Genomic DNA, 16,366 nt, shown 5'->3' on the forward strand with positions numbered 1-16,366 from the left:
ATTCGGATTCGACCGTAGTGGTTGATCTTCTTCCCCGTGGTACACTCTCATCAAGAGTGTCTTGTTGCTCCACCTGTTTATCAACACTACTACTACTATCCGACAACATATAAGACTTCAAAGTAGGATTAACCATAGAATTTTCATCAAAGACAACATTTCTACTCAAAATAACCCTACCCTCGGATGGAGACCGATACGGTATCCCTTGACACCATCCCCATAGCCCACGAATACTCCCTTTTAGCTCGTGGCTCAAGCTTACCTTCACTAACATGATAATAAGCGACTACCAAAAGCCCTTAAAATAGAATAGTCACAGACTTACTGGACCACATCTCAAATGGAGTTTTGAGATTCGGACTCGTGTGAGGTCCCCGATTTATCGGGTAGCATCTTTGTACTAACGCTTCCGCCGAGAATCTTCTTGTTAGTCCAAAGATTAGAGAGCATGCACCTTGCCCTCTCCAGAAGTGTCTGGTTCATTCGTTCTACTACACCATTTTGCTTTGAGGTGTATCTCTGACCGTACGATGTCTAGCAATCCCTTCATTCTTACAGCTGAACTCGTCGAACTCGAACAACAAAACTCTAGGCCGTTATCGATTCGCGACCTCTTGACCTTCTTCCCAGTTTGATTCTCCATTAATGCCTTCCACTGCTTGAAGTGAGTAAAGGCTTCGTTTTTGTGCTTCATCAAATAAATCCAAGTCTTCCTGGAATAATCATCAATGATTGACACAAAATACCTGTGACCTCCCAAAGACTCCACCTTAGAAGGACCCCAACAATCGAATGGATGTAATCAAGTGTGCCCTTGGTCCTATGCACGCTTTAGGAAACTTGCTGCAAAGTAGCTTCCCAAAAACACAATGCTCACGAAAATCCAGATTCTTGACCTTGTGACCACACGAAGATCTTCTTTTGACAGAGTCCGCATCCCCTTTCACTCATATGACCAAGCCTCATATGCCACAACTTAGTCAAATCTTCTTTATCAACATCCGAGGATGCAACAACAACAGAACCCGACAGAGTAGATCCCCGAAGATAATATAGAGTACCATGCTTGATACCCCTCGTAACTACATTCGAACCTTTGCGGACGTTCGAACTCCACCTACACCTTGAAAGTCAAACCCTTATTGTCTAACGTGCTTAAGGAGATCAGATTCTTTGTCATTAGTGGAACATGTCTAACCTCGTTCAATGTACAAAATTTACCATCATGTGTCCTTACCCCGACCGAGCCGATTCCAACTATCCCGCAAAACAAAGACTTTGTTGGCCATAGAAATAGTGCCTCCATCTACCTGTTCATAAGTTGTAAACCACTCTCTGCGCGGACATATATGGTAAGATGCTCCGAAATCTAGAATCCACACATCGGTGTGATGCGTGACCCTATCCGTAACTGCAGCATAATCATCTTCCTCGGAATCGCATTTGCTACACCAAAGAGAGAGCACACTGGACTTGTTCTGTTTATCTTTCTTGGGACAATCGAATTTCCAATGCCCCTTCCCTTTACAAAGAGTTACAGACATCACTAGGTTTAGGACCTCTAGAAACATAAGAACCAGTTACTGCAATTACTGTAAGTACCGAAGTACCGGCGAATTAGAAGAACCCGAATAAGAAGGCTTCTTATACTTTTTCTTCCCCGAATTTCCCCGTCCATAACCCCCACTGGCCGCTAACCCTGCAGCTGATTGTCTGTACTGCACCACCCGCCTTATGGCGCAGTTCTCTAGTATGAAGAGACGACCTAACATCTTCTAGAGTAACAGTATCTTTACCCACAATAAAAGACTGTACGAAATTCTCATACGATAACGGTAAAGAAACTAACAAAATTAATGCGGCATCCTCATCTTCTACCTTAACATCAATATTACGTAATTCTAGTAAAATTGTGTTTAATCGATCTAAATGATCTCGAAGAGGCATACCTTCCCGCATTCTCGGACTAAAATGGCGTTGCTTGAAGCAACTTATTGGTCAAAGACTTGGTCATATAAAGACTCTCAAGCTTTTTCCACGGACCGGCTGCGGTAGTTTCCTCCGCGACTTCAGGTGATGATATCATCAGAAGACACAACATAATCGTTGAATGTGCCTTCTCCTCCGACCGGCCATCTCGCGTAGCAGCGCAGCGATAGCAGAGCAGCAGCTTGCGCTTTCCGTCTTCCGATCCGAGAGCGGCGCCCACAACCCTTGCTGCTTTAACAGAGCCCGCATCTTGATTTGCCACAGACTAAAACTATTCCTCCCGGTAAAGCGATCGATCTTTATGTTCATCGCCGACATCTTTCTTGCTGGTCAGGAACCCGAAGGCTCTGATACCAGTTTGTTATAACAGAGGCAAGAAAGAACAAATAAAGAACAATAAAAGACAAACGCACAGATTTACGTGGTTGACTAACGGTGTGTTAGCTACGTCCACAGGGCAGAAGGGAGAGAGTTTTATTGATATGTGAGGAGTTTTCAGATTACAGATTCAGACGGTATGATAAGCATAACTGCTAGGTAGAGGATTAGAGAGTTTATATAATACTCTCTAAACCTAATACAGAATGACCTAATAAAGGCCCAAGACAGACCTAGCCCAATAACAGATACGGATACCGTTTAAGTGGTGGATAACAGATACGGATACCGTTTATATAATACTCTCTAAACCTAATACAGAATGACCTAATAAAGGCCCAAGACAGACCCCCGCATAGTTATTCGAAGCGGCGGTTAACAGAATCAAGGCACAAACCCAACAGGGCCAATGGTGATGGCGGTCAAAATTGGGGGATGGGTAGCTGTAAATTGTTGGGTTAGTGTGGTGGGTATAAAAATGGTGGATTCGTGGTGTTTTGGGCAGTGGTGGCGGCAGTGGGGTGGCGGTGGTGGTTGGTGCTGGTGGTGTAAAGGTGGGTGGTAGGTGGTTCTGGCGTGAGGTGGCGCAACTGTGGTGGTTTGAAGTCGGATACACAGAATAGTACCTTAGATACACATATACAAGCTCTAGATACATGTGTATTTGAAGTCGGATACATGTGTATCTAGGTTTGATAGGATGTGTATCTAGCTTTAATGACATGTGTATCTAGGTTTGATAAGAGTAGTTCGTACAGTTCGCACCGTACTTTAGTTCGCACTTTGACTGACCAACCATATATATATATATATATATATATATATATATATATATATATATATATATATATATATATATATATATATATATATATATATATATATATATAAGGTATTACATTTTGATACCACAAGACTTTGTTTTTTGGGGTTTGTTGCTTCAGTACATAAAAGCTGTTGGTTTTGGCGACTTTTGTTGGTTGCTTTGTTTTCTTCTGTCTTCTGCTCGGGTTTTTGGTAATGACTGTTTTTGGTTCTGATGGATTCTAATCCGATTTCTGAAAAGTTTCTCGCATGTTTTGGATGTGCTGATATTAATGATGGTTTACTTGAGGATAACATATGGGATATGATAAATTGTTTTATGCAATCAGAGGGATCTCCTATTCTTAAAATTAATGCTTTAAAGGATATGGGTAATTATCTTTTCAAAGAAAAATGTTATGAAGGTGCTGCAAATTGCTATGACGAAGCTTGTAAACTACTAAGTCTTACTGTTGGAATGAAAGGTAGCTATGAGATTAGTTCTTTGTCTGATCTTATGGTCTCCTTGAGTTTGAATCTAGTCGCTTGTGCTTTAAAACTGCTTGAATATGAGGCAACAAAGGACCTTTGTTCTATAGTCTTATCTTCTTTCCCCCATAATGTCAAGGCTCTCTTTCGTAGAGGTTTGGCTTTTATGAAGTTGAACAGGTTATTATATGCTCAATTAGGCTTTGAAGAGGCTTTATTGGTTGAACCTAAGAATAAAGACATTCTTAGAGAACTGAGTGTAGTTAAGAGTTGCCTTATCATTAATTCGAATGGTAAGAGGAATATAAATGATCATTCCATGCAAGATACATCGCGGATGGGTATGTTCAAGATGAAGGGCCTCATTGAAGTACTTTGATGAAGTCTGGTGGTTGTTGTGAAAGTGAAAGTGACTCGTGCTGTGGATCTACTAATGGACAAGATACTGGTAGTACCCAATCTTTCGTTACTGAGGAGTGTGATACGGAGCTTGATACCAATAAGCTTGTCTTAGATCAACAATCGTGCATTAATTCTATTTTGACCTCTCTACATGTGTGGCCTCATGTAATTGTAATGGTTGTGCTAACATTAATTCTCTTGATAATATGGGTCTTAACATGGATGTGAATCTTGAGGATTCTCATGATGTGGAGAAGAGAACACTTCATTTTAGCAAAAAGGGAGGAGGTCACTCTGCTTTAAGGATTGATATGCGTACTTACAAAAAACTTCTTGAAGGTAAGAAAGTGAGTTTTTCCCAGAAATCACAACTGTCTACTATGAAAATTCGAATCCTTCGACCAACTCTCATTGAGCCTCAGAGTGACTTTGTCACTCCTTATAAGAAGAAAAGGAATAGAATAAGATCAAGGAAAAAATGTTCGCGGGCTGATACTGGGTCGGACGAAAACAAAAGTGGTGCAATGCCTTCCTCTTCTGATGATTTTATCAAAACTAATGTCTGTGATATGCCTGTTGATAAAGCTACTGCATGCTCTTCATGTGACGATGCTTTAAGTGGTTCAATGTGTTCCAATTATCATCATCTTCCGCCCTTCATCTTCACTTCTACCAAATCAAGTACTGCTAAAGTTTTTAGTGTTAAAAGACGATCTCCAAGAACTCAAAGTCGAAGAGAAGAATCTCCAAGACGCAATGTTTATGTTTATTTTAGTAAATTCCCACGTTCTCGTGACGTGAGTGTCTTGTTGCAGGTACTCTTCTAAAGCTCAAATACCGTAGAAAAGAAAAAAAATGGCATCCTCAATGTGTTACTGCATCAACTCCTTCAAGAAACCCCGTTTTTTAAGTACCCCACCCTTAGTTTAAGTTTTTGTAATAATAATAATATAGTTTCTACATCTGACTTAGAGAGTCGGGTGTGCTTTGTGTAAGAAACGTATCTTTATAGTTGCCCAAAAAAAAAAAAAAAAAAAAAAAAAAAAAAAAAAAAAAAAAAAAGATACCACAAGAGTAAAAAATGGAAAATCACAAATAAATAAAGAAAAAATTGGACTAAACATAAAATAAAATTGACCCAATTTGGCCAATTATTAGTTATGAGTTGTGACTTGTAAGACTTGAGTACTTAAAAGAGGCATAGCTAAGTGGAGTAGTAAAAAAAACGTGTTTTTGTAAATAACCACTTTTTATGTACCTAATTTTACAAATAATTCCCTTATATGTAATTTTTTTACTAATAACCACCTTAATTTTTACCTAATTCAGAAATTTACCACCTTATATTGATTAGGCTGATGATTTTTATTAAAGCCGACCTATTTAAGACTTTACGACTTAATCTTATCTAAGATACCTAAACTACCCTTACCTATTACCCACCCTACCCTTGTTTTAATTCATAAAACACATAAAACCCCCAAATCAATTGAATAAAACTCCAAATTAATTGTTCTATTCAATCACCACTCTCTCCTTCTTCCATTAACGCCAACTATCTACAACATCCCTGAACCTGTAGCTGAGTTCCTTCCGCCACCACCGCCTCAACCAATTAGACTTACGAGTAAGGAACGGTATCTAAAGAATTTTATAGCAAAAGGAACCCAGGAACTAATTGGTTTTCTTTAACAAAGTTTTTTTTTTTTTTGACAACAATGAACTGCCATATATAAAAGAAAGAGAAAGCATACAAACAATTCAGCCTGTAGCTAAGCTAACAGACCAGTGAGGATACAATACAAGAAAATATCTAATCTTCGCAATTGAATTGCGAACACTTATTGGGACTGACATAAAGTATGTCAGAACGGAAGATAGTTTTGGACAAGAGATCACGAACGAGGCCGAGGCACATTCCCTTGCGTGAGCATTACGCATACCGGTGAGTAATGCTTTTGTTGTCGCCTCAAAAGAGGAAGAAGCCCGGAGTTGCGATAGATAAGAGCAGCCAGTTGTCGAGTAAGAGAGCAAGCAGCTGTAGCCATGTTGGATAGGTAGTTTTTTCACGAGAACGTAGATTGAAGTTGCGGAAATTGCGTCGCAAAAAGGCGGATTTAAATCGGTTGCATAGGCGCGTACCATAGTGGGTGAAGGAGAAAGAGACGACCATAATGCTGGAAATTGTTGATGAGATGTGACAAGGTAATCTGCCAGCTTACAAATGCGTACGGGTTCAAGAGCTTCTCCTTGGAAGACAACCGCATTACGAACCAACCAAATTGATAGCAGGACACAAGAAAAGTAAAGGAGGCAATTGTGCGACGGCGATGACTGACATGAGAAAAATGAGATCATATTCGAAAGCCATATGGAAAACGGTATTGAAGAGTTTACCTGCGTGTCAATACCAAGTGCGGAGGACTTCCAAACATGTTGAGCAATAATACATGACCTGAAAAGGTGGTCGGCTGTTTCAGGGGCAGCGTGACATAGGCTACAGGTAGAAGATATAGCCATACCACGGGAATTTAAATTTGCAGCAGTTGGCAGAATGTTGTGTCCTAGCCGCCAAAGTAAGATAGGAAATTTAGTAGAGCCTTTCAACTTCCAGATGCGTGACCAAGGGAACGAGTTACTGGTAGTCAAAATAGAAGAGCCGAAAGAAGTGAACCAAAGGAAACGGTAGCCGGATTTGACTGAGTAAGATCCATCTTCAGTAAACTTCCAATAAAGGAAGTCATCAATGTCCAAATGAGGGGGCTCCATAGCAATAATCTCTTTAGCCGACTGAGGGTCAAAGTGACGAAAAATAACAGCAGGATTCCAGTCGCCAGATGGTAAGACTAATTCCGGAGCTGTAAGTTGTGGGACAGTAGACTGCGAAAATCGTAAGGTAGGAATCTTACCATTAACCCATGGATCCGTGATTAAGTTAACGCAATTTCCTTTCCCAAGTTTCCACACCAAAGCATTTGTAGAGGCAGCAACAGCATGACAGACTCCACTCCAAAGAAAGAAAGGAAGGGCGAGAGTTGCGTGATCTTCGTGACGGAATAGGAAAATCAGTGGCGTATTTCGGATGCAAAAACTTAGCAAGAAGTCCAGAAGAAGTAGAACGAATGCGCCAGAATATCTTGAGAAGGGCAGCTTGATTCCAAAGGAGTGTGTTCTTAATGCCAAGTCCACCACACTCCTTTGGAGCTTGGATGACATCTCTTTTGAGCCAGTGAATTGCAAGGCGTTGCCAGTCAGCTCTCCACCAGAAAGAAGCAATCAGAGAATCGATTTTGCGACAGACAGAAATCGGAAAAGGGATAGCCGCCATCAAATGGTTTAAAGATGCAAACAGGATGGCCGAGATAACAATCAGCTTGCAGGGTTGGCTAAGATGTAGAGATGACCATGAAGCAATGCGGGTGGACAACCTGTCCAAGTACGGATGGAAAACTTGATCCGTTTTACGGGAATATCAATTGGAACGCCTAGGTAAGTATGGAAGGAGGTAACTGTCTGCCTCTTGAGGATGGAGATCAAATGGTCCTTGAAATCGACAGGCGCGTTTGGACTGAATTTGATGTAGGATTTACTCAAATTAGAACAAAGATATGTCGTAATCTTATCGCTCATTTATTCTAATCGAAAGATCTACGCCGTATAAAACTCTCCTACGTCTATGTGATTACTCTATACAAGAACTCGAAACATTTATGATTTACACCATTATATATCGTATAACCGTCTTATAGTATTATACGTATGTATGTCGAGCTATTTTCCCGCAGGACCTCCCCTACAGTATCGTCACCGTAGTAGAGTTTAACCACCAAGTTCGGGATGGACGGTATTTTTGAACAAGTTCTTGGATAACAAGCTTAAAAGTTTTCTTATTGATGCTAGTGACGATATTGATATTGATGTTAGTGACGATATTGATGTTAGTGACGATATCTTGTGGAAGGAACTAACCAAATTCAACAATAAACACATTAATCTTAAGATTCATATCATTACATGCGAACCAATCACTCAATGCAATTACATAAAACCTAATTAGTTAGATTCCATAAACCCTAAATCAACACAACAAAATCACAAACTTAAGCTTAAGCCCTTTCACCCCTAATCCTCCTAGCCAACTGAATATCCTTATGTATAATAGTAACCCTCTTAGAATTAACAGCGCAGAAATTAGTATTCTCAAACAACCCAACCAAATACGTCTCCGCCGCCTCCTGTAATGCAACAACAAAACCACTTGACGGGCTGCCTTATTCTTTTTGTGGGTGAACGAAGGTGGAAGCAAATTTATCAAAATGTATCGGAAATTGATGTTTGGGCGTGTTAACGGGTCTGCCAATTCAGAAACTGAAAAGGATGAAGAGCCAGCTAACAAATGTGCTTTAGTTTGGAAAGGAAGTGTTGATAAAAAAAAAACCTCACAAATGTGCTGTAGTTTGACGAGGAAGTGTGATTGATGGAGAATAAGGGTAGGGGTGGGTAATAAGTAAGGTTAATTTAGGTATCTTAAATAAGTTTAAGTCGTAAAGTCTTAAATAGGTCGGTTTTTATAAAAATCGTCAGTCTAATCAATATAAGGTGGTAAATTTTTTAATTAGGTTGGAACTAAGGTAGTTATTAGTAAAAAATGACATATAAGGGGATTATTTGTAAAATTTGGTATATAAAAGGGGTTATTTACAAAAACAAAACGTCTTGCTTGTGACGGGTTAATCGCGTCACAAGCTGAAGACATCTCACAAAAAAGGAGAGGGGACAAGGTGGAACACCCCCATGTGTTTCCCCACTCACCTCTCATGAGTATTTTGTGAGAGGAAACAGTATCCGTCACAAGCTTGTGACGGATATCGCCGTCTTCAATGAGATTTTGTGTTACAAAAAAAAAAAACATTAAAAAAACAAAAATTTCCTTTCTCATAAACTCCATCACTAGTTGATATTGTGCTGTGTTTCTGTTTTTTGTGTACGATACAATGTATTAAAATGGTGGGCGGAAGTTGAATTAGAATTACAATTGGTCTCCCTTGTGACGGGTTACCATTTGTGACGGATATTTTGTGAGATAAAATGGTAACAAAATGGGTTAGTGGAGAAAGGGGACCACATGAATAGTGTTGCAGAGAGAGAAAAAGTGGGTACATTGTGAGGTAAAATGGTATCCGTCTTCAGCTTGTGACGGATATGTCATGTCTTCAATGAGAATTTGTGTTAGAATTATAAAGCATATATATTTGTGTTATTCAGTCCGACTTGTTAAAGACGGCCATTATCCGTCATAAGTTAAAGACGGATAGTAGTCCTCTCACAAAATGTAAGTGAGAGGGCAAGTGGGGATATCCATTTTTCTCCCACTTGCACTATTCATTGGCATTTTATGAGAGGGACACTATCTGTCTTCAGCTTGTGACGGAGAGTGTCCGTCTTCAATGAGAATTTGTGTTATTGCAAATGCAACTTTCAAGTAAGAGACAAGTACGAAATAATACAAAAGATACGTATGTTTGAATGTTCAAAATACACCAATTCAATATGAAACGTAGATGTCACGAGTGACCTCAAGCAAACAAACAACCAAAACACGCCTCATTAGCTTATTCTTCGTTCTTTCTTTAGGCTATTAATGCAAGAACATACATCCTCAAACCTCATCTATTAAAATTTAAAATAATCATGGATTCTTGGCATGGACGAAAACGATAAGACACACGAAATTAGAATATTCGGAGTAATAAAATGACATGTTTAAAGAATATAAGAGGTAAGATGATGGTTTTTTTTTTCTTTGGTGATATAAGTAATTAATTACATAAGACACTTGTGAATAGACTTGACCATGGGCCGAGTCGGACTTTCTTTGTCGCGCCCTAAACGGTCCCGTCCACATATCTTGTCTGGCTGTGTTGATTTAGACTGGACCCTAACTCGATCCGATAACTTTTTTTTTTTGTACTGGCCAGCGCGAGATTTAGGCTACCACTGGAAAATTGACCTAATAGCACGAGTGGGCCGAGCTAACCCGTGCCGTGGCCACCTCTTTTTTTGACATGCAATGTTAAATTAAAGTAGTAGTAAATTTTATGCAATCTAAGTAACAATAACAAACTCCGCCTGTGAGTGTTTTCGGGCATTCGCTGCCGGTCCCAAGCCCGGATAAAGGAGGAGGGTTGCGGTAGGTCTGTGGCAGCCAGCATAAAAACTTAGTCACATTTTATGGACATGAATCGGAATTTGAACATCGTTGGGGCGTCTCCTCGAAGCGACGCGCCGCACTTCTTAGACCGGGTGTAGTGAAAAGTATGTGAGGGTTGCTAGGTCGTCGTCCGGAAGCGACGCGCCATCTTTACATCTGGGGGTGGTGTCAAATAGGCAAGGGTGCGCTACATCTTCTAGACCCAGGTGTAGTGAAAAATATGCAAGGGTTGTTAGGTCGTCGCCCAAAAGCGGCGCGCCACCTCGAAGTATGGGTGTGGTGTCAAATAGGTTTGGATCTAGGAAGCATGGTCAAGAGCGGGTAAAGAAATCAGGACATGACTTTAGGAAGGGTAGTAGGTTACGTTTTGGTACTTGGAATGTTGGCTCTTTGACAGGGAGATTAGCTGAGGTAGGGGAGGTTATGAAAAGGAGGAGAGTGCATATAATGTGTCTACAAGAGACAAAGTGGGTCGGAGATAAAGCAAGGGTGATAGCGCCTTGGGGTTATAAGCTTTGGTACACGGGTAAAGACAAAAGTCGTAATGGAGTGGGTATTGTCATTGATAAAGATTACATTGATGATGTGGTAGAAGTATCGAGAAAGAGTGATAGGATTATGAGCATTAAGCTTGTAGTCGGGGATGAGGTGGTGACGGTTATAAGTGCTTACGCACCTCAAGTAGGTTTGGATGCTTCTGTTCGACGAGCCTTCTGGGAAGATTTAGAAGAGGTTGTAGAACGAGTCCCTATTGGAGAGAAATTGATCATTGGTGGTGACCTCAATGGGCATGTGGGTACTAGTCGAGTTGGCTTTGAGAACATTCATGGAGGTTTTGGGTTCGGGGAGAGAAATGAAGCAGGAAGTGACATATTGGATTTTGCTTTGGCATATGACTTGGGTATAATGAACACTTGGTTCGAGAAAAGACATTCTCATTTGGTGACTTATAGAAGTGGAGGTAATGCTAGTCAAATTGACTTCCTTTTGGTAAGGAATGTGTGGAGGAAAGAGTACACCGATTGCAAGGTCATACCCGGGGAAAGTGCCGCAACACAACATAGACTAGTGGTTCTTGATTTTCGGGGTAAGAGAGACTTGAGGAAGAGAAAGATAATCGGTGAGGCACGGATCAAGTGGTGGAAGCTACAAGGGGGAAACCAACAAGCGTTTTTGGATAAGGTTGGAAGTAGCGATATTTGGTCGGATTGCGAGGAGAAAGATATTGATGCAACGTGGGATAAATTGGAGCATGTTGTAAAGGATTTGGCGAGAGAGGTGTTAGGGGAATCTAAAGGGAATAGACCATCAAGTAAGGACACATCTTGGTGGAACGATGTGGTGAGACAAGCGATAAAGACTAAACGTGAATGCTATAAGGTTAAGGGAAATGCATGAGTGATGAGAACTTTGAAAAGTACAAGGAGGCTAGACGAGCCGCTAAAAAGGCCGTACGAGATGCGAGGGCAAAAGTTAACCAAGAAGTGTATGCCAGGTTGGACACGAGAGAAGGAGAGAAGGATATCTATAAACTGGCTCGGATAAGAGACCGAAAGACGAGAGATATTGGGAGAGTTTGGTGTGTGAAAGATATGGACGACAAGGTTCGGTTCGGGATACCGAAATAAAGGCTAGATGGAGTTTTTACTTTGATAATTTATTCAATGGACATCAGGAACAAGGTTTTGGGGATGTAGAGTTAACACCAAGCATGATTAATCGGGAATTTGTGCGTAGAATACAAAAGAGTGAAGTTAGAAAGGCGTTAAGGAAGATGGGGTCAAAGAAAGCGGAGGGACCGGATGGTATACCCATAGAAGTTTGGAGGTGCTTTGGGGAGAAAGGGATCGAATGGGTAACCATGCTCTTCAACAAGATTTGGAGGAGCAACAAGATGCCATCGGCTTGAGGAGAAGCACTCTTGTCCCTTTGTACAAGAACAAAGGTGATGTTCAAGAGTGTTCCAATTATCGGGAATTAAACTTATGAGTCATACGATGAAGTTATGGGAGCGGGTAATCGAGCAAAGGCTTAGGAGATGTGTAGACATCTCGGATAACCAATTTGGATTTATGCCCCGGAGATCGACTATGGATGCGATTTTTATCATGAGACAGTTGATGGAATACCATCGGGACAAGAAGAAGGACTTACATATGGTTTTTATTGACTTGGAAAAGGCATATGATAGGGTACCAAGAGAAGTACTTTGGTGGGCTTTGGCGAGAAAGGGTGTGTCGCGAAAATATATTGACCTCATAAAGGACATGTATGAGGGGGCTAGTGCAAGTGTTCGCACTAATGTTGGGAGAACGGAAGAATTTCCTATTACCATCGGGGTGCATCAAGGTTCCGCACTTAGTCCTTTTCTCTTTGCTATAGTTATGGATGAGTTGACAAGGGATATTCAGGACGACATCCCTTGGTGTATGATGTTTGCTGATGATATTGTGTTGATTGATGAGACAAAAGACGGGGTGGAGAGAAAGTTGGAATTGTGGAGGCGACTTTAGAGACTTGTGGGTTCAGCCGAGCAGAATAAGACCGAGTATTTGAGGTGTCGGTTCACTAAGGTGGCGGGGTTGAGATCGACAGAGGCAGGGAGTATTATTTTCGATGGGAATGTTGTTGAGGGTTCGGATTTCTTCAGATATCTAGGATCTATTATTCAAAAAGATGGGGAGTTAGACGGAGATGTGGCTCACAGAATTAAAGCGGGATGGTTGAAATGGAAGAGTGCTTCAGGGTTTCTATGCGATAAAGATATGCCCCAAAGATTAAAGGGAAAATTTTATCGCACGGCAATTAGGCCTGCCCTACTTTACGGCTCCGAGTGTTGGGTCGTGAAGCATTGTCACATTCAAAAGATGAGTGTGGCGGAGATGCGCATGTTGAGGTGGATGTGCGGACATACAAGGAAAGATCGGTTAAGGAATGAGGTGATTAGGGAAAAGGTAAAAGTGGCGCCAATAGAGGACAAGATGATGGAAAACCGACTAAGATGGTTTGGTCACGTGAGAAGGAGACCTATGGACGCACCAGTTAGGAGGCTGGAGACTTGGAGAACAGAAAAGGTCCCTAGAGGCAGAGGAAGACCGAGACAGACATGGTTGAGAGTGATAGAGCACGATATGAGAGTTCTGGGGCTTGAGGAGAGTATGGTGACGGAGAGGGCAAAATGGAGGGAAAGGATACATGTGGATTTTTAGTATTTGATGTTTTTTTGACATATTTAGTGTTTTTATATTTAAAGAAATTAATTTATTTATTTTTCTCTCCTTTATTACACTTTTTCACCAACCACTTTCTTATAGATTTCATCTGGTTCATTCCGGATCCTTCACTCTATTTCGGTTTTTAAAAATCGTTTTAATCTTTTCTCTCGATTTAAATTTTAAGTTTTTATAAAAGAAAGACGGAATTCGATTTTAAAACCCCTAAGTTCACCTTGACTTTCAATTACATTTTCGTTCTTCCTTTTTGTTTTTCATCTTCCCTTTTTTATTCGCATTTTGAGGCGTGCGTGCACCCATGGACGGTTCGGAAAGATGATTCATGTCAGCCGACCCCAAATCATTTTGGGATTAAGGCTCTGATGTTGTTGTTGTTGTTGTTGTTGTTGTCGTCTAAGTAACAATAACAACAACAAAGTTAAATTAAAGCTAAAAATAAGTAGTAGCCATGAGATTGGTTTCCACTCCTTCGTCGATCTCTACATATTTGCTTGCAACTAGGTGACCACTTTCAAGAAATCCAGGAAGATAAGAACGAGATATACTTGCGCCATAATGGCATAGAAAGGAAAATGGAGGTGCATACCGAAAACAAGCACAAGGGCAAAGAGCCATGTATCCGCTGATCGATTCCTAAGTTAACATGACCTTGAAGCTTGTCCTAAAGCTGCAGTCCGATTAAAAAAAGTAGCGATACTACCATCTTTGTAATATTACGTAGCTACAATAATAATGAGTTTGATAATCAGTGGCGGATTTGCGGGGGGGAAAGTGAGGACACGTGCCCTCACGTGAGAAAAAAAACTAAAAATCTGGAAAAAAGAAGGAAAGGCGTGATAGAACCACAGAAACCTAAACAATCTACACAAAATAAAACAAAACCAAGATCCCAAAATACAACCACCTCACCGCTGGCCACCTCCTCGCCTCCGGCCTTCCACCCTACCGTCGGCTTACTCCCCACTTCCGACCTTCCACCTGCCATAGTGCCGCCCTGGATAATGGGTAAATATTTTTTTTTCCTCAAATTCGATTCTTAAGCATTTGATTGATTGAATATTTGATTGATTAATTTGTTAATTGTTCTTATTAGTTTGTTAATCTATTTATCTATTTGTGTAATTGTAGATCTGTGTTAGTTTAGATTGAATGATTGATTAATTATCTCATTTTTCTCAAACCATAAATGAATCACTCACTTAGCAATTAATTTTGATTTGTAGGACACTTATTTGAGTTCAATTTTTGTACATTGGGTAATTATAGATGCTTTCAATTAGGTTTTCTTGCTTCTCTTGATAATTAGTGGTGTGAAAATTGTTTGTTTGTAGATCGATGGTGAAAAACATAAACTTAGCATACTTTTGGAGTCGGAAGTCACAAAAAACCACATCGTCATCTTCTCTATTGTAATTTTTGCGAGCATATGGTTGATGAGGTTGATGAAGGCTAAGATTTGATGGGTGTACTTAATAGGTAATTTACAACATGGAGACCGACAAGAGTAAAGGATTTGGGTTTGTGAGGATGAGTACAGTTCAAGAAGCTAACCAAGACTGGGGAAATGTTCAATAATTATGTAAGTACACTCCACTTTAGCTTGGTGTTTCGCCTCTTAATTGTATGAATTTTGTTGTGGTTTATTATCTAAGATTAATGTGAATGATATGGTTGTGTTCAAGTTGTGACCGTTCTTGTCCGCTACAAATTTACAATTCTACGCTGATGTGAGGTACATTCTATCGCCGAAAATGGATATTCCCTCTCAAATAATGCACTTGGGCTTGTTGGTATTTGGTTTAGAGTTTGTTGGTATATTTTTTCTTTATGATTATATTACTATGTATTGACGATGTTAGAATTTTAATGTATAAATGTTGTCCGCATTTTTTTTTTTTGATGTGTCATCCCTTTAGTCAAATCCTGCATCCGCCTTTGCTGATAATTGATCTCGTAATGTTGATTTATCAACTATGACTGAAATGAGTAATTGCAGGATATTTCAGCCTTTCGGATCATGACTCGCTTATGGATCACTTAAAATTGAAGTAATCAGTGGCAAATGTGAAAGAAATAGAACTTAGTTGATCCGAAACCGACCCTTAATCGAGACGCCGTGTAAGACACTGCCCTAAATCAGTTAGACCCCCACACAGGTGCTCCTTGGGTTCCGTGGTCACCGATTCCAGGGTTTACGCCTCCTTCCGCACAATGTTGCACACCAAAGACGGAAGCGGGAACTGTTCACAATATTGATAGCATAAGAAAAACGAGATAGAGAAGGAGAAGTTTTGTGTTTTACTGTGTGTGTAAAACTGAGGAGGAATAAGGTTTATATAGTAGACAAGAGGCTCCTCCAACAGTCAAAAAAATGAATGCCATTGATTCTGAGATTAATAGTCATAAATCGTGTAATGAATTCTGTATTGATTGCGGAATAAAATCTCAACAGCTAGAAAGAATCCGAGGAAAAAATTCGGACCAGTAGAAAAAAGGGGCACCGCGCACGTGTCACGAACACGAGCCGGCCGAACGGCGGCGGCGCGCGCGTGGGGAGACTATAGTCTACCCTCTATAGTCTAGTTAACACTTGTTAACCCTCTTCCATATATAAATAAAATACTCCCCCACTATTCTTCCAATGTGGGGTAAGTGTTGTTTTACTTAAGCTTTGGAGCAACCAAAACTCCAACAATCCCCCACTTGGTCCAAACTTAAGAAAACGAAAAAGAATCTAAGAAAAGGCTATAATCAGATGAACATAATCTTGAACCTGAAAAATTGAAAGAAATGAGAACAGCTCCCTCGAGTAACTTATGGCCCAATGAAAAACCCTGTCTCATGATTGCATTAGAGA

The 16,366-nt window shown here is 40.4% G+C and overlaps 2 protein-coding genes across 2 annotated transcripts; one reads left to right on the forward strand and one right to left on the reverse strand.

The window, feature by feature from the left end:
- Positions 1-3,409: 3,409 nt before the first annotated feature.
- LOC141613129 (70 kDa peptidyl-prolyl isomerase-like) lies at positions 3,410-4,042 on the forward strand. Its single transcript, XM_074431865.1, has one exon. It carries the CDS (start codon positions 3,410-3,412, stop codon positions 4,040-4,042), a length of 633 nt encoding a protein of 210 aa, XP_074287966.1.
- A 1,784-nt stretch (positions 4,043-5,826) lies between these two features.
- Positions 5,827-7,281, reverse strand: LOC141613130 (uncharacterized). The gene has a single exon (XM_074431866.1). It carries the CDS (start codon positions 7,279-7,281, stop codon positions 5,827-5,829), a length of 1,455 nt encoding a protein of 484 aa, XP_074287967.1.
- Between the last annotated feature and the right edge of the window lie 9,085 nt (positions 7,282-16,366).

Source organism: Silene latifolia, chromosome 11, assembly GCF_048544455.1.
Source record: "Silene latifolia isolate original U9 population chromosome 11, ASM4854445v1, whole genome shotgun sequence".
Lineage (NCBI taxonomy): Eukaryota > Viridiplantae > Streptophyta > Magnoliopsida > Caryophyllales > Caryophyllaceae > Silene > Silene latifolia.